Consider the following 25,436-nt stretch of genomic DNA (forward strand, 5'->3'; position numbering starts at 1 on the left):
TGCAGGAAACCCAGGTTCGATTCCTCGGTTGGGAAAATCCGCTGAAGAAGGGATAGGCTACCCACTCCAGTGATTTATTTTTTACTGTAACCTGGAGTTGTGGCAATGGAGAATGGAGAGAGCTAAACATTTATGGATTCCCTATGTGTCGAGGGAGACATTCTCTATGTTTATTAACCTCAAAAAAAAAAAAAAAGTTAAATGAGAACTGGTCTTCATTGAGTACCCACACCATACAAATTACCTACATTTTCTCATTTAAATTTAAATGTAATTCAATAAGGATTTTTATTAGCACCATTTGAACAACTTGAATTCAGAAAGAAAAAAAGATGAAATAAATTTATTCATAGTCAACATTAATTTTTTTTATTTTTGTAGCTTTGGACATATCAGGCTTGTATGTATGTAATGAGTATTCAGCATTATTATATCGATAAATTGAAAGTTAAACATTCTTCTGAAATATTCATGGTAGGCAAAACAAAGCACCAAATGGAAAAAAATTGCTTGGCACATTTTTTTTTTGCCACGTTATTGACCAGATACAAGCTGTTTGTGTTTTTTTATTGGGTAAATTTGTTAGTCCTATTGTAAATGCCATTCCTCTCATTCTGTAAAGCTAATTTCAGAAAAGGAAAGCATATTTAAAGTAGAATTTAGAAATAAGAAGAAGTGACTTACAAAGGAATTATATGATTAAGAAACATTATACATTTAGACCTCACAGCAGTGTTTGATAGAAAAATCTTATTATAATCCTTTTATCTTTATTTGAAAATTGTGTAGTCAAAATATTAATTTTCTTCATGTTATTAATCTCTTTCCTAGAGGTTTCCAAACATGGAAAATGTATGTATATCAGTAGATGTAAGCATTACTTGTCTCTACCCTCATGAATTACTCCCTTTTCAATATAATAATTTTTTAAAAACTTCTTAATACTTATTAATTTTCATGCCTTATTTTAATATAATCCATCTCTGACTTGTCTGTATTCTTCACTTATAAATTTCAGGCCCTGTTATCAGCTACATACCTGTTCTGAATTGCCCCGTACAATTTCATTCCATCCTCTTCATACATACAAAGTCTGTTTTTCTTGTCCTCCCCGATAGCAAACCCTGTTTGCTTTTTGCCTTACCCCTGCAGTCAAGGCCTCTCAGCAGTTGTGGTCCAAGGAGAAGTACTTATCTATGTGTTAGGATGAAAGTGAAGTCAAAGAAGGGCTTCCCGGGTGGTGCTAGTGGTAAAGAACCTGTCTGCCAGTGCAGGAGACAGAAAAGATGCAGCTTCATTCCCTGTGTGAGAAGATCCCCTGGAGAAGGAAATGGCAAGCCCCTCCAGTATTCTTGCCTGGAGAATCCCATGGACAGAGCAGCCTAGCAAGTTACAGTCCTTGCAGTTGCAAAGAGTCGAACACAACTGAAGTGACTTAACACGCACATACGAAGTCAAGGAAACACTTCCTCACTCCCTTAAAACTCACCCCTAGCACCACCATCCCAACATGTTTACATCCCCAGCATCTCCCCCTTAACCTTTATCCCATTCTCCTCAGCCACACCCTGGTTTTCTTTCCCTTCTCTCCCTCTTGTCTTCTTTCTCCATTTCTCTGTTTTCCTCCATTAACACAGCCTGTTGTGTCAAATCTAGGTTTCTCTTCCTCCTTGAGTTTTGAGGAAAAGAATGCAGCCACATGGTTCTCCCATTACCTATAATCCCAAAGCAAGGACGTAAGTCTTTGTGGTTGTCTATGGGAGATGAGGGCAGAGGGGGGATTTACTATTAGAGTATCCAACAATGGGTAGGAATCACAAGAGAACATTTCAGGTTTCACCATTGGAATCTATATCACCTTCACCTTCATGCAACTTTATTCTGTTTTCCTCAATGTTGTTGAAATAAACTGAGAAAAGAAATTTAAGAAAAAAGATACCCCTCAGTCTCCTTCTTGTGATTCATAGATTTTGAAGTTCCTCCTTGCTTCCTTTGTGGTTCTCATTTAACTCTCACCATGGTTCCAATACACCAGAACTTTTGAAAATGTGGTTGTAAAGGTAGAATGATCAGGGAAAGAGAATGGGTAGATTAGGAGTGTAGAGTCTAAGGTTGCATTTTCTTTCTATTACTTAGGGAAAGAGAGAGAGCACTTGAGTTAAAGTAAAGTTAGAATCAGTGGATAAATAATTAAGTAGGCAAATACATGTAAAAGAGAAAGTACTCCCAGAATAAGAATCTAGTGGACCTTTAGAGCTTTCTGTTTCATAAACAGAGAGTTTTCTACACAAAAGTAGTAAAATTCTATTTCCAAGATAACATGTAGGGGATAGGTACTTTTAGCACTCAAAACTAGATCATTAAACACACCATCCCACCCACTAAAATATCACTCTATATTATGGATTGGTCCTATATTCTATCAGTATTATATATCAGGTACATTATGGATTTAGTAGGGGTTTTGTGAGAACCCAGGGCCTCTAACTTACTTTTATGAGAAAACTCATCCTCAGGGCCACACAAATAGATTTTTGAAATCTTGTAAGCCAGGGATTGGCTTGTAAACTCATTGAACAAATGACTTGTTTCTTAATTTAGAAAATTAAATAAGGAAATCAGCATAGTCAATTTAAATTTTTTCACTAGGTTATAAGCAATACAAATATGTTCTTTCATCATTTTATATCTTGATGAATTTTTATGAATATTTAGATATTTTAATGACTAAATACATACCCCTACTTGTTGCAGCCAATAAAATAGAATGACTTTCCTGTTTATATGATTCATATATTATTTTAATTACGAAGAAAATTATAAAGGGTTACTAAAATGGAATAACAACAACTAAATTAAGCATTAGTATGATAGCATATAAATATTGTAAGACTTCTATTTGTTTACTTTGACTTGTGTGTTATTAATAATTTACTTAGTTTCTGCTTATAAATAGTTCAATATATACAATGGAAGAAATCAAAGAGACAAAAAGCAAACCACTTGACTTTTTTATTTATAAAAAGAACCAAGTAAATATACATTTTCTCTTCCTAATGGACACTGCAAAACGAATTTTATCTTACCTACTTTGTCTTCCCTCATAATGATTTTACCTACTTTCATGCTTCAAGGAAAGAGGGGAAAAAAACATTAATGCAATCATCTCCACTTTATCAACTTTTAATTCAAAATAGTCACAGAAGACATATGAACTCTCTTTGTTTAAGTAGCTCTCACTTTAATGTGAATTTTAGTAATTGATTTAATATTTATTTGGCCTGAATAATGCAACTGACATCCTCTCTTCTACCACTTCATCCTCATCCTCTTGGTTGCCCAGCAACGTAGAACAGAGCAGAGACCAAGTAGAACAAAAACAGGTTTAACAATCATAGAAACTGATGAAATTAACTGTTTCTTCCAGGTCAGATAAAACACTGGGGAAAGTTATCTTACGATTTATGTATGTAATATGTGTGAGTATGCATGTATGCACATATAAGTTTAATCCTCATAAATAGTAGGAGTTAACAGTTACCCCTGTAGAAATTTAGTTAACAAGCTTACTTTTGTTATTTAAATAGAATTTCAGGTAATAATTTACCCACAGCCTCAACTTCTTTCCTTAAGATAAAAAAGGAGAATCGGCGTTATTGCCCTCAGAGACTGAGAGCTAGGGGAATAAAAGCCAATAGGAAGCTGTGCCTTCTAAAATGGTCTCCACTGAAAGCAAACCACAGTTCTTTCTATGCAAGAATTAGAGCTTATCTAACTAACATGAATTTTATCACAAACAGGTTGGTCTGTAGCAGGAAAGTTGAGGTGTTTTTATGATTTGGGATATTTTTCAGGTTATAAAAATCTTTTAAATCAGCTGTTTTCTTTTACTTGAGAAGTAAAGTTATAAATATGTTAAAATCAAGTCAAATATAATTTACCTAACAACAATTATTATTCACCACAGCCAGAGACATTTGATAAAAAATTTCAGTGAAGATCTCATCTATGAGAGATAATGGAATGGGTTACCCATGGAGGTACAGAAATTTTAGGGGGAGTATTTTAGTATAATGAAAGACTTGTGCCATATCAGCATCTGTTTGAATTTGGAACAAGACTTTCCTCTTTAGGTTAGGTCTGTAATTCTGCAGTATACTTTAGAATATTAATATTTATAGACATTAGGTATCTTAAAGATACCATTCTAAACTAAGATCAGCAAATTTGTAAGACTTAAACTGAGGAAAATTCACTCTTATGTGTTTACTGTACTTTGGTTCAAAATGCCTTATTTACCTAGAGATAGTATTGTAAATAAGAAAGGAATAGAAATGCCACAAATTGAAGCAACTCTTTTGTAAGCTTAATTAAAATCATGACGATACATTCAGCCTGGAATTTAGTTTTATTTTCAGCTAGTCATCTGCAGCCATGATTCCCACAGAGGGAGGTTGCCAGTCTCACAGCGCACTGTGCAGCTTGGATGAACAGTATTACAGGCTGCTTATGAGCATATTACATCTGGGATCTGTGGAGAGCAGCCAGGGCCGCAAGACAGCAATACTGAATGCAGGGCATTTATTTTCTAGGTAGATTTCCTAGCCACCAAAATGCTCACCACTTTTCTTCAGTACAGTGTTCAGAATATTGTAAAAAAATAAAATATATTTCCAATTCAGCTGTTGTTCCTGATAAGACCAGCAAGTTATTCTGATTTTAAAATTCTCATTTTAAAATTGTTCATATGAACTTAAGTCCTTTTCTATAGGCATATTTGTGTTCTTCAAGTTAATTTAATGACTTCTTAGCTGAAGTGGTAAAGTAGTTTTAGCTCCTGCAACTGAAACAGCCATTCTACTGCTGACACTTGGTTAGTTTGCCTATGTTCTATGTCTGTGTCACAAAGTACATGCCTTTTATGTGTATGCACACGTGTACATACATTTAAAGGACAACTTCACAACAAAAAGGCGGTATGGAGGGTTCTTTAGTTCAGGGACATGGCAGGTTTACATCTTGGGATGTAGATATTCATCTAAAAATATGTATTAAAGAAGTATGAGGGATTAAGAGGTCTGGATACGAAAATAAATAAATAGAGCATTTCCCTGATCCGCAGTGGTTTGTAGTCTGGTTTACTTGGCTGCAGTAGAGCAGGACATATAAAGAAAGGCTGGAGCTTGAAATGAGGTCATTCCTTTTATCAGAAGAGGGCAACTGGTAGGACTTTGAATTCTTCTGCAATATCTATAATGTCCAGTCTGGGAAACAAGAATAAGTCTCCACAGCATGTGGTGGGCAGCACTTGAAGGAGAGATTTTCCAACTTAAAGTCTTGAGGTATCCCAAAAGAAAGATCGCATGGGATTTCCTGATGGTCCAGTGGTTAAGAATTCACCTGCCAATGCAGGAGACACAGGTTCTATCCCTGATTCAGGAAGATTCAACATGCCGTGGGGCAGTTAACCCCTGTGCTCTAGAACCCACAAGTTGCAACTGCTGAGCCCATGCGCCACAGCTGCTGAAGCCCACATTTCCTAGAGCCTGTGCTCATGATAAGAGAAACCACCGCAATAAGAAGCCCTTGCACCACAACTAGAGAGCAGCCCCCACTCGCTGCAACTAGAGAAAGCACTCGCAGCAACAAAGACCCAGCACAGCCAAATAAATAAATAATTTAAAAAAAATAGTGTTGAGGAAAGAGTTAACATAGCAGGTCTAAGACTACTATCCTTAGGAACACTGGCTTTTATGGTTGGCCTCTGACTAGTGTTTGGGAACGTGAATGATAAACAATTTCCTATAGTGATTTAAAACTTTCTCAAAATGGCAAGAGTGACTCACTGTGTATATGTCTAAAACATTTTTATAAACAGTGTGTATTATACTGAATATCTGTTTTGCTTCAAACAGGCTTGAAACAGCTTCAGACATGCTACAAAAACATTTTTAAGCAAATAACTATTATTCATTTTTAAAGAACCAAGGAAATACAGAAAATATAAAAACACAAATAGCTGCAATTCAGGGAGTAAATGAAGCACTGACACAGTCCTTAAATCCAGAGCTATATGTGCTCCATCAGTGAGAGGACTCTCTTACTAGATCTTCTAGGACCCTCTAGCCTATAAGACTAGCCCCCATTATATACCATGGGCACTGATTTCTTTAATGAACTTCCTGGGGTAGACATTTCACAAGTGCTGTGACAACTCCTTACTGAAGGAATTAAGCATGTCATGTGTAACTTAACTGGTAGACTCTTGGAAGTTTGCACCTGTTTCCTAAAGACTTCACTCTAATAGGCTTTTTCCCTTGTTGATTTTAGTTTGAATCTTTTTGCTGTAATACATCATAATCATCATCAGGACTGAGAATGGTTGTAGGGACCCTCAACAAAGGCAAAATCTGAATTTCAAACTAATATGTAGTAGCAGGAGATCTGATGGACAGCAGTATTTTATTTATTGTTCGTAAATCCAAATATGAAACTCCAAAAGATACTGGTCCAGTTTGAAATGCTTTTCTTCACTTCTTCTGACAATATAAGAGGCATTTGGTCTAACCTGTTTTTCCTACCTCCATAGTTTTGAGTGATGGAAAACTTAAGTTGGAATTTATTGATTCTCATATCACTGGGACAAAATAGAAAGCCCAGAGATAAATCCATGCACCTATGGACACCTTATCTTTGACAAAGGAGGCAAGAATATACAATGGAGGAGAAAAGACAATCTCTTTAACAAGTGGTGCTGGGAAAACTGGTCAACCACTTGTAAAAGAATGAAACTAGAACAGTTTCTAACACCATACACAAAAATAAACTCAAAATGGATTAAAGATCTAATGTAAGACCAGAACCTATAAAACTCCTAGAGGAAAACAGGCAAAACACTCTCTGACATAAATTACAGCAGGATCCTCTGTGACCCACCTCCCAGAATATTGGAAATAAAAGCAAAAATAAACAAATGGGACCTAATTAAAATTAAAAGCTTTTGCACAACGAAGTAAACTATAAACAAGGTGAAAAGACAGCCTTCAGAATGGGAGAAAATGATAGCAAATGAGCAATGGACAAAGAATTAATCTCAAAAATATACAAGCAGCTCCTGCAGCTCAATTCCAGAAAAATAAAAAACCCAATCAACAAATGGGCCAAAGAACTAAACAGACATTTCTCCAAAGAAGACATACAGATGGCTAACAAACACATGAAAAGATGCTCAACATCACTCATTATCAGAGAAATGCAAATCAAAACCACAATGAGGTACCATCTCATGCCAGTCAGAATGGCTGCTATCCAAAGATCTACAAACAATAAATGCTGGAGAGGGTGGGGGGAAAAGAGAACCGTCTTATACTGTTGGTGGGAACGCAAATTAGTAGAACCATATGGAGAACAGTGTGGAGATTCCTTACAAAACTGGAAATAGAACTGCCATATGACCCTGCATTCCCACTGCTGGGCATACACATCGAGGAAACCAGAATTGAAAGAGACACATGTACCCCAGTGTTCATTGCAGCACTGTTTACAATAACCAGGACATGGAAGCAACCTAGATGTCCATCGGCAGATGAATGGATAAGAAAGTTATGGTACATATACACACTGCAATATTACTCAGTTATTTAAAAGAATGCATTTGAATCAGTTCTTATGAGGTGGACGAAACTGGAGCCTATTATACAGAGTGAAGTAAGTCAGAAAGAAAAACACCAATAGAGTATATTAACGCATATATATGGAATTTAGAAAGATGGTAATGATAACCCTATATGCGAGACAGCAAAAGAGACACAGGTGTAAAGAACAGTCTTTTGGACTCTGTGGGAGAAGGCTAGGGTGGGATGATTTGAGAGAATAGCATTGAAACATGTATATTAATATATGTGAAATAGATCACCAGTCCATGTTTGATGCATGAGACAGGGTGCTCAGGGCTGGTGCACTGGGATGACCCTGAGGGATGGGATGGGGAAGGAGGTGGGAAGGGGTTCAGGATGGGGAACACATGTACACCCATAGCTGATTCATGTGAATGTATGGCAAAAACCCCTACAATATTGTAAAGTAATTAGCCTCCAATTAAATTAAATAAATTAATTTTTAAAAAACAGATTAAATTCAAATATAGTATATAAAATATTATAAATAGAGTTAAATGTATATATAACCAAAAAATATTATCTTCACAACAGAATAATAGGTTACTTTCTCATGGACCTGAAATAAGTAAATAATAAGCTAATAATAAGCTGCCCACTTCAGTATTCTTGCCTAAAGAATTCCATGAACAGAGGAGCCTGGTGGGCTATAGTCTATGGGGTTCCAAAGAGTCAGACAGGACTGAAAGACCTTCACTTTCACTAAGCTACTGTTAAGTCATTAGAATAGAAGCAGTTCGAAGAAGAAAGTCTACCCTCTGGTGTTTGGGAAAAAAAAACAAAACAAAACACCTCTCTTTCAATATTTAATAGTTCTTGTGTCACCATCACCCTAATACAGGGTGTGAGGAACTCTGCTTCTTTTTCTCCTACATTTGTAAAGATGCTCTCTTTGATATTCCTTTCCCCCTGTAAGTCTGCTCTTTAAGTTTATTTTAATTGATTCTAGAGCTCCCAGTGGAGAGGAGGTTTTAGCTGCCTTTAGGCTCTGGAACAAGCTAGTGCTCTATATACCCCTTAAGGGGCAGCATATTTCTGGGACATCTCTTGTAATAAGCTGACTGCCCATCCATTGGCCCATCTGCGATGGTTTCTAACTAAGTATAATTTTATGATTTTTATATCTTGTGAATTTCACCATTAGCGACATCTTATTTGACAATACAAGAGACTTTAGCTATAGAAATGAAAATAGTTTCTATGCAGAAAAAAATATAAAGTGGTAATTGTGCATGAGGGTTTATGTTTTGGCCTGTGCATAGAGTGGTAAACTGAGTAAGAATTTCCATAACAGTTTCTTTGGGCTCCTGAGTATGTGTGAGAATGGAGAGCTTTTATGTTGAGTTAATTACACCCTGAAAATGTTTATCATCTACTCTTACCGAGTTTGTATTATCATAAAATGCTTGTGATGCTTGAATGATATGAGCAAACCACATCTGCCTAATATTCGGCATATAGGAAGTGCTCAATAGATGTTATTTCTCCTTTTCTACGTTTATCAGGTGATACATTCTGCCATGAACTCCAACTCTAAAATTGAGTTTTATAGACTCAAAAATTACTGATAAACATTAGCCATTATTACTGTTGTACTCATCTGTGCTTCTTATGAAGCAGCTTAGGTTTTCATCATAAAAAATAAAATGAAAAGGGTATTTATAGAACCAGTTCTACATGTTTAAAGAAAAATAGAGAATTAAGACAATCCAGTCAATTAAGATACACAGATATCTAACTCAAAGTATTTTCCTAATTTTCCTGGTTTTTCACAATTAGCAAGATGATTCAACGCTTTTCAAAGTTTTTCAATGCTTTTCAATGCTATTTTAAAATTAATATGAATGTCTTTCATGATGTAGCCCCTCAATAAATGTACATTGACTCACTGGTAATTGCTTTTCCTCTTAGGTCAAACTTCATATGTACGCGTAGGTATAATTTTTTCTGTCATTTTTGAAAGGTCCTGCACTTCACTAATAATTGAACAAGCATGTCCTGGTACTGGCTATATGCACTTGAAATGAACTAAGTGCAGTTTTAGGTCTTTCTTTGAACATCAAAGGGCACAGTGCTGTCAACATGCCTGTACCAAGTCAGCCTAATTTACTGTTTAATTATGCATTGGTGTGGGAGCCCTCTCTTTGCAGTGTTTTCTCCCCAGGGCTGTTAGAGCTCAGCTTGTTTCTCTGCTGTTAAAAAATTGATCAGTTTCCTTTCCATCAATGTTTGGACATGGAAAAATAAAATTTATTCATACTAATTCAGAAGTCTTTATTCTTTTTAATCCTTCCTTATTCCAGAAGAAGCTTAAGAGAACTTAATTAAACATCTAGAGAGGCAATAGGTACAATAAACTTTAAAGATAGTGATTTAGCAAAGAGGACAAAGTAGGACAAGATAAGATGATTTCTGTACAAGAAACTTACTGTAGAGTAGTGTCTGTACAAACTAATTCAGAAAGCCTGTCTTTTTCAAAGTGCCTTTGGAACCTCCTAAGTTAGAATTTCTTCAAATGAATCAATTCTGGGCAGAGGTGAGAGGGTAGGAATGAGCAAAGAGGATGAACAAATTGGAATCTTGTTTTTGCTACAATCTCCAGATTGATTTTTATTCACACTAAAGTTTGAGAATCATGTTGCTGTAAGTGTTTTAGCAGCCAATACAATATATACATGTTTCACAGTGTTCCTATGGTAGAAATAAATCAATTATCACAGAGAAACATAAGAACTCCTACTTACTAAAATCAGAGAAAATTTTCTCTCTGGGTGTCTTGTGGTAGCTATAGTATCCATTAATATTTATCTTTTCATGGAAAGTTTAATTATCTAAACTTATAGGTATTGGTTTTTATTTCTTGAACAGTTAAGTCACGCCATGCAATTCCTTCATCCATAGTATAGCAGGAACTAGGGAATAAAGAGAATTATCTCTACACTTTTTATATGTTAAATGATGGAATTCTCTGGCACCTAGTTCACAGAATTGCATTCTGCTTCCCCTTCCTGCTGTTGTTCTACAAGCCTACTCTTCCTCAGGAGATGAGCTCAGCATTTGGAGAGTTTAAGAGTAAGCATATTAGGGAATTTCAAGTACATCCAGTTGGTGTGTTGTTCTTACTCTTTGAGAACTGAGCAATCTTGTTGACCTTTATAGCATCCTTTCACTCCCATATACCTCTCCCTCCCTCAGCTCAACTCTTTGAGCACCAGTGGATGGAGCTCCTTCATTTATCATGGATTCCCTGAATCAAAGACACACCTTACATGTAGTCACATTTGGATCCTTGCCATCTCCTATGAAATCAAAATCAAGAATTTCCTTCATGGCTCTAACATCCATCTGTGCTACTACAGTTTTTCTAGTCAGTGGACCCAATAGGTATTTGTCATTCTAATTATGATTTATATTCTCTCAAGTCCTTTCTAGTTCTATCCGTGCATGACTCTTGCTTGAGCTGGTTTCAGATGCTCTTCCAGACTAAGTCTTGTAGTAACTATCATCCCAAATTCCTTGACCTTTTGTATTTTTTCAATCTTGGAACACGAGAAGTGGTAATTAGAATCACTAATGAACAATTTGGACTGTTGGCTAGAGTTAATCACTGCCCTTATCTTCAGATAGCACAGTAATCTTACTGTCCCCATAAAACATGGATGACAACAAACTGTAGAAAATTCTTTAAGAGATTGGAATCCCAGCCCACCTTAACCTGCCACCTAAGAAATCTGTATACATTCAGGAACCAACAGTTAGAACTGGACATGGAAAACGGACTGGTTCCAAATTGAGAAAGGAGTACATCAAGGCTGTTTATTGTCACCCTCCTTATTTAACTTATATGCAGAGTACATCATGCGAAAAGCCGGGCTGGATAAAGTGCAAACTGGAATCAAGATTGCCAGGAGAAATATCAATAACCTCAAATATGCAGATGACACCACCCTTAGGGCAGAAAGTGAAGAGGAACTAAAGAGCCTCTTGATGAAGGTGAAAGCTGCTAAGTTGCTTCAGTCGTGTCCGACTCTGTGTGACCCCATAGACGGCAGCCCACCAGGCTCCGCCGTCCCTGGGATTCTCCAGGCAAGAACACTGGAGTGGATTGCCATTTCCTTCTCCAATGCATGAAAGTGAAAAGTGAAAGTGAAGTCGCTCAGTCGTGTCCGACTCTTAGTGACCCCATGGACTGCAGCCTACCTATCAGGCTCATCCATCCATGAGATTTTCCAGGCAAGAGTACTGGAGTGGGTTGCCATTGCCGAAAGAGGAGAGTGAAAAAGCTGGCTTAAAACTCAGCATTCAAAAACCAAAGATCATGGCATCTGGTCCCATCACTTCCTGGCAAATAGAAGCAGAACAGTGGAAACAAGGACAGTCTTTATATTCTTGGACTCCAAATCACTGCAGATGGTGATTGCAGCCATGAAATTAAAAGACACCTGCTCCTTGGAAGAAAAGCTATGACCAGCCTAGACAGCATGTTAAAAAGCAGAGACATCACTTTGCCCACAAAGGTGGGCATGTAGTCAAGGGTATGGTTTTTCTAGTAGTCATTTATGAAAGTGAGAGTTGGACCATAAAAAAGCTGAGCACTAGAAAATCAATACTTTTGAACTGTGGTGATGGAGAAGACTCTTGAGAGTCCCTTGGACTGCAAGAAGATCAAACGAGTCACTCCTAAAGGAAATCAATCTTGAATATTCATTGGAAAGACTGATGCTGAAGCTGAAGCTCCAATACTTTGGCCACCTGATGTGAAGAGCCCACTCATTGGAAAAGACCTTGATGCTGGGAACGATTGAAGGCAGGAGGAGAAGGGGAGGACAGAAATTGAGATGGTTGCATGGCATCACTAACTCAATAGATGTGAGTTTTAGCAAGCTCTGGGAGATGGTAAAGGATAGGGAAGCCTGGTGTGCTGCAATCCATGGGGTCGTAAAGAGTCAGACACGACTTAGCAACTGAACAATAACAACAAAGAAAAGAATGATTATAATAGTGGTTTAAGGAGTAAGTTTTCAAAGCAGTGTCAGCATCACCTGGAAACTTCTTAGAAATTCAAATTCTTGGTCTTAGACCTACTAATCAGAAATTCAGAGTAGGGCCCAGCAATTTGTGTTTTAATAGGTCCTCCAGGTCATTCTGTAGTACACTACTGAATAAGAATTAATCATTCAGAAAATCTGCACTACTTAAGACTATAAGTACAGTTATAAGAAAGGAGGAAAAATGGGTGATGATGGATAACTGAAAAGAGATAGAATATATGATTTTAAGTCTCCGCAAGAGTTAATAATTGTGTGAGTGGAGGAATTCAAGTAAGTGAGTTGTAACCAGGTGGTGCTGGTCAGCAACTAGGATAACTGAAGGATTTTAGAAGTGAATCAGAAGAGACTAGGTATTTTATGGGTGGACCATGTTGATGCTGAAGATGGAGAAGCTCTATACAGTCAGCAAAAATAAGACCCGGAGCTGAATGTGGCTCAAATCATCAGCACCTTATTGCAGAATTCAAGTTTCAGTTGAAAAAAGTAGGGAAAATCACTAGGTCATTCAGGTGAGACCTAAATCAAATCCCTTATGATTATACAGTGGAGGTGACTAACAGATTCAAGGGATTAGATCTGGTAGACAGAGTGCCTGAAGAACTAGGGGCAGAGGTTTGTAACACTGTACAGGAGTCCATGATCAAAACCATCCCCAAGAAAAAGAAATGCAAGAATGCAAAGTGGTTATCCGAGGAAGCTTTACAAATAGCTGAGGAAAGAAGAGAAGCAAAAGGCAAGGTTGAAAGGGAGAGCTATAACAAACTGAATGCAGAGTGTCAGAGAACGACAAGGAGAAAAAAGAAGGCCTTCTTAAATGAACAATACAATAAAGTAGAAGAAAACAATAGAATGGGAAAGACTAGAGATCTCTTCAAGAAAATTGGAAATATCAAAGGAACATTTCATGCAAGGATGGGCACAATAAAGGACAGAAACAGTATGGACCTAACAGAAGAAGAAGAGATAAAGAAGAGGTGGCAAGAATATATAGAAGAACTATACAAACCATGTCTTAATGACCAGGATAACCACAATGGTGTGGTCACTCACCTAGAGCCAGACATCCTGGAGTGTGAAGTCAAGTGGGCCTTAGGAGGCATTACTGCAAACAAACCTATTGCAGGTGATGGAATTCCAGCTGAGCTATTTCAAATCCTACAAGATGATGCTGTTAAAGTGCTGCACTCAATATGTCAGCAAATTCGGTAAACTCAGCAGTGGCCCCAAGACTGGAAGAAATCAGTTTTCTTTCCAATCCCAAAGAAGGGCAGTGCCACAGAATGTTCAAACTGCCATACAGTTGCCCTCATTTCACATGCTAGTAAGATTATGCTTAAAATCCTTCAAGCTAGGCTTCAGCAGTATGAGAACTCTGGATATACAGGCTGGATTTAAAAGTGGCAGAGGACTAGCGATCAAACTGGCTACATTTATTGGATCATAGAGAAAGCAATGGTTCCAGAAAAACACCTGCTTCATTGATTATGTGAAAGCCTTTGACTGTGTAGATCACAACAAACTGGAAAATTCTTAAAGCGATGGGAATTCCAAACCACCTTACCTGTCTCCTGAGGTAAGGTGTATGTGGGTCAAGAAGCAACAGTTAGCAACAGACATGAAACAACAGACTGGTTCAAAATTGGGAAAGGAGTACATCGAGGGTGTGTATTGTCACTCTGTTTATTTAACTTACATGCAGAGTATATCATCCAAAATGCCAGGCTGGATGAATCACAAGCTGGAATCAAGATAGTTGGGAGAAATAGCAAAAATCTCAGACATGCAGATTATACCACTTTAATGGGAGAAACTGAACAGGAACTAAAGAGCCTTTTGATAAAGGTGAAAGAGGAGAGTGAAAAAGCTGGCTTAAAACTTAACCTTCGTAAAACTAAGATCATGGCATCTGGCCCCATCCCTTCATGGCAAATAGAAGGAGAAAAATTGGAAGCAAGGGCAGATTTTATTTTCTTGGTCTCCACAATCACTGCAGAGAGTGACTGCAGCCATGAAATTAAAAGACACTTGCTCCTTGGAAGGAAAGCTATGACAAACCTAGACAGTGTATTAAAAAGCCAAGACATCGCTTTTCTGACAATGGTCCATGAAGTTAAAGCTATGATTTTTCCAGTAGTCATGTCAGATGTGAGAGCAGGACCATAAAGCAGGCTAAGCGCCAAGGAATTGAGGCTTTTAAATTGTGTTGGAGAAGACTCATGACAGTCCCTTGGACAGCAAGGTTATCAAACCAGTCAATCCTAAAAGAAATCAGTCCTGAATATTCATTGGAAAGTCTGATACTGAAGCTGAGGCTTCTATACTTTGGCCAGGAGAAGTGAAGAGCCAACTCATTGGAAAAGACCCTGATGCTGGAAATGACTGAAGGCAAAAAGAGAAGAGGGCAGCAGAGGATGAGATGGTTGAATAACATCACCATCTGAAAGGACATGAATTTGATGAATTTGAGCAAGCTCTGAGAGGTATGAAGGACAGAGAAGCCGGGTGTGCTGCAGTCCTTGGGGTCACTAGAGTTGGACACGACTTAGTGACCGAAGGACAACAACATGTTGACACTTCTCTTACCAAGAATCATGACACAGATGTAAGAGTAGAGAAGAAATTGTGAGGAAAACACTGAAACTGCCATTGAATGAGAAGTGAGCAGAAAAGTAGACCAAGAATTTAAAAAGGAGGGCTAAGGATGCTTTAGTTCATTTATTTCCCTCACCATCCTCTGCCCATCCTCAGGTCTGAGGAAAAGACAGCCTGGACTGCAGATCCACTCTTGAGAGTCCCTTGGACTGCAAGGAGATCCAATCAATCCATCCTAAAAGAGATCAATCCTGGGTGTTCATTGGAAGGTCTGATGTTGAAGCTGAAGCTCCAATACTTTGGCCACCTCATGCGAAGGGTTGACTCATTGGAAAAGACCCTAATGCTGGGTAGGATTGGGGGCGGGAGGAGAAGGGGACGACAGAGGATGAGATGGTTGGATGGCATCACCGACTCGATGAACATGGGTTTGGGTAGACTCCGGGAGTTGGTGATGGACAGAGAGGCCTGGCGTGCTGCAATTCATGGGGTCGCAGAGAGTCGGACACGACTGAGCGACTGAACTGAACTGAACTCTTGTGACTAGAATAGTAAACAAGGCACAGGGAAAGAGTGTGAGAGGGCTGGGATGAGAGGAAGATTGAGGCAAATTATTACTCTACAGTTTAATATGAAAGTAAATGAGCAAGTATATAGGTGATCTAGAAGTCTTGGATCCCTGCTTGTTACGGAATAAGTAAGGTTGTGAGATATGGTGAGGAAAGGTGGAAGCCCTCTTAACTGACATGGTGAAGACTGGCTCTTGTTTAGGTAACTGAAAAAGACAGTTATGAGGAAATAATGCATATGTATCTTCAACATTTTTTAGTTGTACATTAATTCATCACATCTACTGCTTGTACTTCCACATTGTTTTTCTTGCATAAGCCACTCAATATTGTCATCTATGAATTCTAGACTTAGTTTCTCAAATGGAACAAGAACTGAAAGACACTTGAGAAGAGTCCTAAGGGCAGAATCTTTTTAGAATTTTATATCACATCCCCCATTTTTTAATGGTTGTGTTGCCCACAATTTTTTAAAAAATAATTTGCCTTTATTGACTTTTTCAAAATTATAAATTTTAATATAAAGCATCTTCTATTTAATTGATTTAGATATTATTATTTGATTAAATTACATAAGTACAGTGGCAGGCATAAACAGGTAGGAACAAACACATCTGATTTGATTCAGCAGTTGAATTGCATGGGCTTCCCTGGTAGCTCAGATGGTAAATAATCCACCTGCAATTCAGGAGACCCGGGCTTGATCCCTGGGTCGGGAAGATCCCCTGGAGAAGAAAATGGCAACCCACTCCAGTATTCTTGCCTGCAGATCCCATGAACAGACCATGGAGTCATCTAGAGTCGGACACAACTGAGCAACTAACACTTACTTACAATTCAGCAAATGGGAAATATGAGCTTTCATGAAGTCCTGAATGTTCAGTCTCCTGTGGGCATATATTTTGTAGAGAGAATTAATAGTTTAATCTGGCAAATTGAGAACCTACTTCTTGATGCTAAATTAACTATACTAGCAATAGTGAAAGTGACAGGTTATGACTTTAAGAAGCTGAAAAAAAAATAACTTTTTCAGAAATTACTAGAAAATGCTGTGTTCAATAAAATCATAATATGCATTTTTTTTCAGCATATGAGGTGCTCATGTTTATGCTTTTATTGTTAGTTAAAAGTCATTATTAGGCTGGATTGCCATTACCAAGGCCTACATGTTTTCTAGAGCTATTTTGTTTTTTCAAAACTGAAAGCTACCTTTCACATAATCTCTAAGATAACTATATACATATAATCTGGCTGTTATTGTTCTTCGACATTTACAGAGATTTGTGAAACTGGTCTTTGAGAACACACTGCTTTTAGGCCTTTCATTTTCACTCTGGGGAAGAGATGGTGTGTACGAGAAAACCAAAGGTTAACCAGGAAATCTTTGAAGAAGATGATAATTTGTCAGGTAGATATTATAAAATGCTTTTGAAAAGAGAAGGCATCCCTTCTTTGAACCTAAAAAGGAGTCTTTTTCAGCTCATATTCTCTTATAAAAAAAACTGTTATGCTTTGTGCAAATTTAAACTACTACATAAGAACTCAGACTAAGTATTAGTTCAGCTCAGTTGCTCAGTCGTGTCTGACTCTTTGCAACCCCATGGACTGCACCACGCCAGGCTTCCCTATCCATCAACAACTCCCGGAGCCTACTCAAACTCATGTTCATCGCATCGGTGGTACCATCCAACCATCTCATCCTCTGTTGTTCCCTTCTCCTCCCGCCCTCAATCTTTCCCAGCATCAGGGTCTTTTCAAATGAGTCAGTTCTTAGCATCAGGTGACCAAAGTATTAGAGTTTCAGCTTCAGCATCGGTCCCTTCCAATGAGTATTCAGGACTGATTTCCTTTAGGATGGACAGGTTGGGTCTCCTTGCAGTCCAAGGGACTCTCAAGAGTCTTCTCCAACACCACAGTTCAAAAGCATCACTTCTTCGGTGCTCAGCTTTCTTTATAGTCCAACTCTCACATCCATACTAAGTATATTGGTAGCCTATTACATAAATGGTTGGCTGATAGCATCATTTATAAAAACATTGGAATTCACACATTTTTAAATGTAAATTAGATGTGTCGTTTCATCAATACATGATCCGACTTTTGAAAACTAGGTTCGTGATTTATTCTGACCTGGGTATGTCATCCTCTGCCCTTGAAAGAGTCCTGTGAAAAGAAGTAGAGCTATTGTATGAATTCTGGAATTGATTATCCTTTAAGTAAATATTCTTACCTTCATTCCTCACCTTCTCATTCTAACTGTTGGGCTTTTCCATATTTTACTATTGATTAGTTGTTTTATGTAATAGAGTAATCCCCTCCAAACATGTACATGTCATAAACAACCTGTGAATATTTCTCATTAATGGGCAAAGGGAAATTAAGGTTGTAGGTCAAATTAAATCTGTTAATCAGTTTCTCCTAAAATGAGATTACCATATTTATCTGGATTGACCTAATGTAATCACAGAGGTCTTTATATGCAGGGGAAGCAGAAAGGAGTCTCAGAGTGAAGGGACCTGAAAGGCACTGCATGGACCCACCTTTGTGGGCTTTGAATCATGAGGAAGTGGGGTCCTCAAGCCACAGCATGTGGAAGACTTTAAAAGCAAAAAAAACAGCGAAGAAATCTATTTCCCCTGGAGATTCTAGAAAGGAATACCCAGATGATAACTTTGATTCTTGACACCCAATAAACTCTGTTTCAGATTTCTGACCTATAAACCTATTAGGCAATAAATTTATGTTGATTTAAGCCAGCATGATTGTAGTAATTTGTTATGGCAGCAATAAAATCTAATACATCTACCAGTGTTTGAGAAAGAAAAATGAGGATGAAAACTCAAGACAGTCCATACAAAGAAAGATTCAGTGCAGGTTGAAGTTGCAAGACTTGCTGACAGGAAGATAAAAGACCATCACTGAACTTCAGCCTTTGCTCTCAATGTTTCGCATTAATATAGAAAATCTACAGGGTACTATATCTAATGTAATGACCTGAAAAATACTTCAAAAAATTTACCCTTGTTTAGGTCTGCATCTAGTCTGTACAACTTTACTGTAGTTGGAGTGATCTAAAATTCTGATACTCACTAACTTACTTTGTTTCATACTACTCCTATTTCTAGCCATTAATTTAATGCCTGGAATTTCATGATTTTATTATGTCAAAATGAAAACAATGAATTATAGTTGTCCCTCCCTCAGTTATCCACAGGAGATTTGTTCAGGGACCCCCACAGATACTCAAATCAGCAGATCTTCATGTCCCTCATGTCCCTTGAGCATACATATCAATAATTACCTTAAATATACATGGATTAAATGCACCAAACAAAAGACATAGATTGGCTGAATGAATACAAAATCAAGACCCATATATATATACTGTCTATAAGAGAACCACTTCAGATCTAGGGACATATAAAGACTGAGAGTTAGGGGAGGGTAAAAAAGTATCCCATGCAAATGGAAGCCAAAAGAAAGCTGGAATGGTACTACTCATATCAGACAAAATGGACTTTAAAATACAGACTATTCTAAGAGATAGGAAAGGATACTGCATAATGACCAAAGGATGGATCCAAAAAAGAACAGATAACAATTGTAAATATGTTGTTTCTTCTTGATGTTCAGTCATTAAGCCATGTCCCACTCCTGGTGATCCCATGGACTGCAGCTTGCCAGGCTCCCCTGTCCTCCGCTATCTCCCAGAGTTTGAGCAAATCCATGTCCATTGAGTTGGTGATACTGTCTAACCATCTCATCTTCTGCCAACTGCTTCTCCTTTTAGCTTTCAATCATTCCTAGCATCAGGGTCTTTTCCAAGAGTCAGCTCTTTGCATCAGGTGACCAGAGTATTGGAGCTTCAGCTTCAGCAACAGTCCTTCCAATGAATATTCAGGGTTGATTTCTTTCAGGATTGATTAGTTTGATCTCCTTGCAGTCCACGGGACTCTGAAGAGTCTTCACTATCACCACTATTTGAAAGCATGAATTCTTCAACACTCAGCCTTCTTTATAGTCCAACTCTCACATCCATACATGACTGCTGGAAAAATTATACCTTTGACTATATGGACCTTTGTTGGTAAAGTGATGTCTGTTTTTTAATACTCTGTCTAGGTTTGTTATAGCTTTCCTTCCAAGGAGCAAAGTGTCTTGATTTCTTGATTCATTCACCATCTATAGTGATTTTTGGAGCCCAGGAAAAGAAAGTCTGTCAGTGCTTCCAATTTTTCCCTTCTATTTAGGGACCAGATGCCATAGTTTTCATTTTTTGAATGTTGAGTTTCAAACTAGCTTTTTCACTCTCCTCTTTCACTTTCATCAAGAGGCTGTTTAGTTCTTCTTCACTTTCTGCCATTAGAGTGATATCACGTTCATGTCTGAGTTTGTTGCTATTTCTCCCAGCTATCTTGATTCCAGCTTGTGATTCATCCAGCCTAGAGTCCATAGGGTTGCAAAGAGTCAGACACAACTGAGAGACTAAGCACAGCAGAGCACATGAAAACAATGACTACCATTGAGAAACTTTAGACTGTAACTATGGAAATATTTCAGTTTGTTGAATACATTGCTTAGATGCCCACTGTTGGATTTGGGTAAAGCTAACTTGTTTTGGAATGGCTTGAAAGCCAGTAAAAGGCGTGTTTCAGAATGTATCTTCAGAGTTTGAATTCTGTCACATTTCATTGATTATTTGCCAGGAATATTTTTGCTGCTTTTGTTTTAAGGGCCAGTTCAAAGTAATCTGGTATAGCTATGGATATTTTCCGCAAGAAAGAAATGTCCTGTGAGAAACCTATCATCTTAAACATACCAGATATATCTCCCATTGTGCATCAACAAGTTGGCATTATGATTTTTAGAGCCAGTCTCCAGTGTATGGGCTTCCCTGGTGCCTCAGATGGTAAAGCATCTGCTTGCAATGGAGGAGACCCGGATTCGATCCCTGGGTCGGGAAGATCCCCTGGAGAAGGAAATGGCAACCCACTCCAGTCCTCTTGCCTGGAAAATTCCATGGATGGAGCAGCCTGGTAGGCTACAGTCCATGGGGTTGCAAAAAGTCAGACATGACTGAGTAACTTCACTTTCTTTCTCTTTCTCCAGTGTATTCATTTAGAACAAAATGAGTCTATAGGACCTAATCATGCAGATTGTGCCAGAGACTTACCAAAGAGCATACCTTTCTAGGAACCACAAAGGCATTCTTTTTGTATATATCATGTAAGTTTCTCATCTCCTTAGTATACCAATCAGCCCATGTGCTCAATCATGTCTGACTCTCTGCAAACCCATGGACTGTAACCTGCCAGGCTCCTCTGTCCATGGGATTTCCCAGGCAAGAATACTGGAGTGGGTTGCCATTTCCTACTTCAGGGGCTCTTCCCAACTCAGGGATCAAGCCTGCAACCTCTCCTGTCTCCTGCCTCACAGGGAGATTCTTTACCACTTACTGGATGCCAGATAACTTGATATATTCCTTCTTCTTGTGTCTTTGAAGAAATTCTTGTACCAGATTTTTGCCATTATATTACACTTTTTTTAAGATTAAAATATGTAGCAGTTTTCTTTGTTCTTTTAAGTACATACATTTATAGTGTATGGTGACTTCTGATTGATTCCATGTATTTGGAGCTTCTCCTTGATAATTTTAGTGAAACTACAGCTGTCACTGTCCCTAGGTGTGGAGTACATGTAACTTTTAAAGGTTTCAGCCCTCTATTCACTTGCTTGAGTATCTCTTCTTAATGATACAAAGTTATAAATTTCATCTGGAAATAGTCACTGTATTGTGATCCTTTAAATGGTTTGCATGATTTCCATGTTAACTTGATGTTATTTTTCAGTTCTTCCAGGTATGTTTTAGTCAGATAGATACTTTTCTATATGAATAACTGTGTTTCTTTGAGTGACTAACAGCAACAACTGTTTTATTCTTGCCTCACAGGTACTACAGTGCAACCATTCTGCAGATGTCTGGTGTCGAAGATGATAGACTTGCAATATGGCTAGCTTCAGTTACAGCCTTCACAAATTTCATTTTCACGCTTGTGGGTGTCTGGCTTGTTGAGAAAGTGGGCCGCAGGAAACTTACATTTGGTAGTTTAGCAGGTAGGTGCTGAAGAATTCAGTTATAAACTTCTATAATGATGACAAATTAATCTTTTAAAATACAATACCATTACCACTTCTGATATAGTTTTTGTAGCCATATAATAGAGTTTTTCTATTCATATATTAGAGTTATAATAGAGGTCAAGAAGCAATAGTTAGAACTGGACGTGGAATGACAACAGACTGGTTCCAAATCAGGAAAGGCGTACGTCAAGGCTGTGTATTGTCACCCTGCTTATTTAACTTATATGCATAGTACACCATGAGAAATGTTGGGCTGGAGGAAGCACAAGCTGGAATCAAGATTGCTGGGAGAAATATCAATAACCTCAGATATGCAGATGACACCACCCTTATGGCAGAAAGTGAAGAAGAACTAAAGAGCCTCTTGATGAAGGTGAAAGAGGAGAGTGAAAAAGTTGGCTTAAAGCTCAACATTCAGAAAACTAAGATGATGGCATCGGTCCCATCACTTCATGGCAAATAGATGGGAAAACAGTGGAAACAGTGACAGACTTTATGTTTTTGGGCTCCAAAATCACTGCAGATGGTGACTGCAGCCATGATATTAAAAGATGCTTGCTCCTTGGAAGAAAAGTTATGACCGACCTAGAGAGCATATTAAAAAGCAGAGACATTACTTTGCCAATAAAGGTCTGTCTAGTCAAAGCTATGGTTTTTCCAGTAGTCATGTGTGGATGTGAGAGTTGGACTATAAAGAAAGCTGAGCGCCAAAGAATTGATGCTTTTGAACTGTGGTGTTGGAGAATACTCTTGAGAGTCCCTTGGAGAGCAAGGAGATCCAGTCTATCCTAAAGGAAATCAGTCCTGAATATTCATTGGAAGGACTGATGCTGAAGCTGAAACTCCAATACTTTGGCCACCTGATGCAAACAACTAACTCATTTGAAAAGACCCTGATGCTGGGAAAGATTGAGGGCGGGAGGAGAAGGGGACGACAGAGGATGAGATGGTTGGATGGCATCACCGACTCAATGGATGTGAGTTTGAGTAGGCTGCAGGAGTTGGTGATAGACAGGAAACCCTGGCATGCTGCAGTCCATGGAGTCACAAAGAGTGGGACACGACTGAGCAACTGAACTGTACTGAATAGAGTTTTTCTGAAAAAATTTTTTAAATAAAAACTTATTATGATATGTAACTAGAAATTAGAATTGTAGTAACAATTAGAGCCTTCTGAGGGTAGCATTTTGCTGTTATTTTAAGTGTTACTCAATGGTACAAAGTGAAAAGCAAAGTTATATGTTTTTTTTTAAGTTTGGGGTAATATGGAAATAAATTAGAGCTTTTTTTTTTCAAAGTTCTTTCAACAGCGGAACATTGGAACCATATAATTTCTTCACAAAGTTGGGACAGCCTCTTTTTGTGTTTGAACAAGGCCCAAATCCTAGGGTAAATTCTGATTGATTTGGTATGTTTCCTGTGATAACTTAATAAAAAAACCCTTCTCACTTTAAAGTATCTTTTGTCTTTAAATCTTGCCCATTTTATTTATTATTTCTATAATACATGGGCTTTTTTATTTGCCAAAATGATACCCTTTTCTGATACTGTCTTCACATGTTTGCATCAAAGAATTTTCTAATCTTTTTCAAATATACAAGCAGATTTCTACTTATCAATTAGCTATCTCCTAAGTATTTCTTTGTAAGTTTATTTAGAGTAAGAATACATTTTTCCATTAAAATATAAAGTTTCCAGGCCAGCGTTAATTAAATTCTATTTTAACTAAATATAACTAAAGCATTCATCCAGTAGAACTGCTTCAAGTCACTTGTCCCAAATTTTGATGAGAAAATGCATTTAGGGTTTCATACTCAGTTACCAAGAATACATACTCCCTCTCACCCTTAACTCCAGAAGGAAGAGTAGAATGCATCCACCCTCTGTTTTTGCCTTGAGTGGAAGCCTTGAGCTGAATAATGTAAGTTGAACTACAGTATCAGAACTGAGGAGAAGGCAGGGGGAAGATTGATTAAAAGGCAAAGGTAATTGCAATAGCCAATGTATACAGGGAAGCAGGAGGGTAAGTGAGAAACCATACATTTACAACCTATTCAAGGAACCAGAATTGTTCAGGCCTGGAGAAAAAGACTATAGAGACACCAAATAGATCTCTTATTCTTGTAGATGGTAGATGTTATGAGGACATAGATTTTTTACTTAATATAAGAAAAATATTCCTAATAATCAAACCTATGCAACAATAAATTGGGCTGCCTCATTAGGGTAGTAAGCTCTCAACAAAAGGATAGATGGCCATCATGTGCTAAAGACAGATTCCTGCAGTGGGTTGAAAACTAGATTTGCTGTATGACCAACCTAGATAGCATATTTAAAAGCAGAGACATTACTTTGCCAACAAAGGTCCGTCTAGTCAAGGCTATGGTTTTTCCAGTGGTCATGTATGGATGTGAGAGTTGGACGGTGAAGAAAGCTGAGCGCTGAAGAATTGATGCTTTTGAACTGTGGTGTTGGAGAGGACTCTTGAGAGTCCCTTGGACTGCAAGGAGATCCAACCAGTCCATCCTAAAGGAGATCAGTCCTGGGTTTTCATTGAAAGGACTGATGTTGAAGCTGAAACTCCAGTATTTTGGCCACCTCATGAGAAGAGTTGACTAATTGGAAAAGACCCTAATGCTGGGAGGGATTGGGAGCAGGAGGAGAAGGGGACGACAGAGGATGAGATGGTTGGTTGGCATCACCGACTTGAAGGACATGGGTTTGGGTAAACTCCGGGAGTTGGTGATGGACAGGGAGGCCTGGTGTACTGTGATTCATGGAGTCGCAAAGAGTCGGACACGACTGAGTGACTGAACTGAACTGAACTGAGGTTCAGGTAAACTCTAAGAAGTGGTAATGGCTGCTTTAAAAAGTTTTTAGTGGGCACACTTTCTTTTTGACAGGGCCTTAGTATACTGCTGCTTCAAGAGGTCTGTTTTTTAAATAGAATTTTAGGTCTTAGCTTTGGGATTTGGCTTTTGAGATTTTGAGATAGGGGAAAATAGTTTTTCTAGCTGCCTCTGTCCCTTCATTTGTTTTATTCCAGGATTTTGAGTCATTATAGATACAAAGCCAGACTGGGTTTGAATTTTGTGACAGTGAGCAAGGTTCTATTTTCTCATCTATGAACAGGGACTAATTATAGTCCCTACTTCATGGGTTTATAGTAAAGACTAAACACATTTACACATGTATAACATTTCAAACAGTACCTGACACAGACAGTAAAATGCTCAAAGAATTTTGCTATCACAGTATTATTACTGCCAAAGGGTGATTATTTGTTGTTTTAACCATAATCCAGGAGCGTTCCTGAACTCCTCTTGTGGATATGTTTCATCCCTCCATGTAAGTCCTCTTCCCCGGGGATTTCCAGAGCCCTTCCCTGACTATTAAGAGAAAGTGAA

At 38.0% G+C, this 25,436-nt stretch overlaps 1 protein-coding gene across 3 annotated transcripts in view; it reads left to right on the plus strand.

Moving 5' to 3' along the window:
- Nucleotides 1-25,436, plus strand: part of SLC2A13 (solute carrier family 2 member 13) — a 381,012-nt gene that overhangs the window by 243,800 nt on the left and 111,776 nt on the right. For all 3 annotated transcript variants that reach the window (XM_081483684.1, XM_081483681.1, XM_081483683.1), the window contains exon 5: nucleotides 21,839-22,002. In XM_081483684.1, coding sequence (XP_081339810.1) covers nucleotides 21,839-22,002 — 164 coding nt within the window. The remainder of the gene's footprint in view (nucleotides 1-21,838; nucleotides 22,003-25,436) is intronic.

Source organism: Giraffa tippelskirchi, chromosome 4 (genome assembly GCF_054371585.1).
Source record: "Giraffa tippelskirchi isolate mGirTip1 chromosome 4, T2T-mGirTip1v1.2.pri, whole genome shotgun sequence".
Classification (NCBI taxonomy): Eukaryota; Metazoa; Chordata; class Mammalia; order Artiodactyla; family Giraffidae; genus Giraffa; species Giraffa tippelskirchi.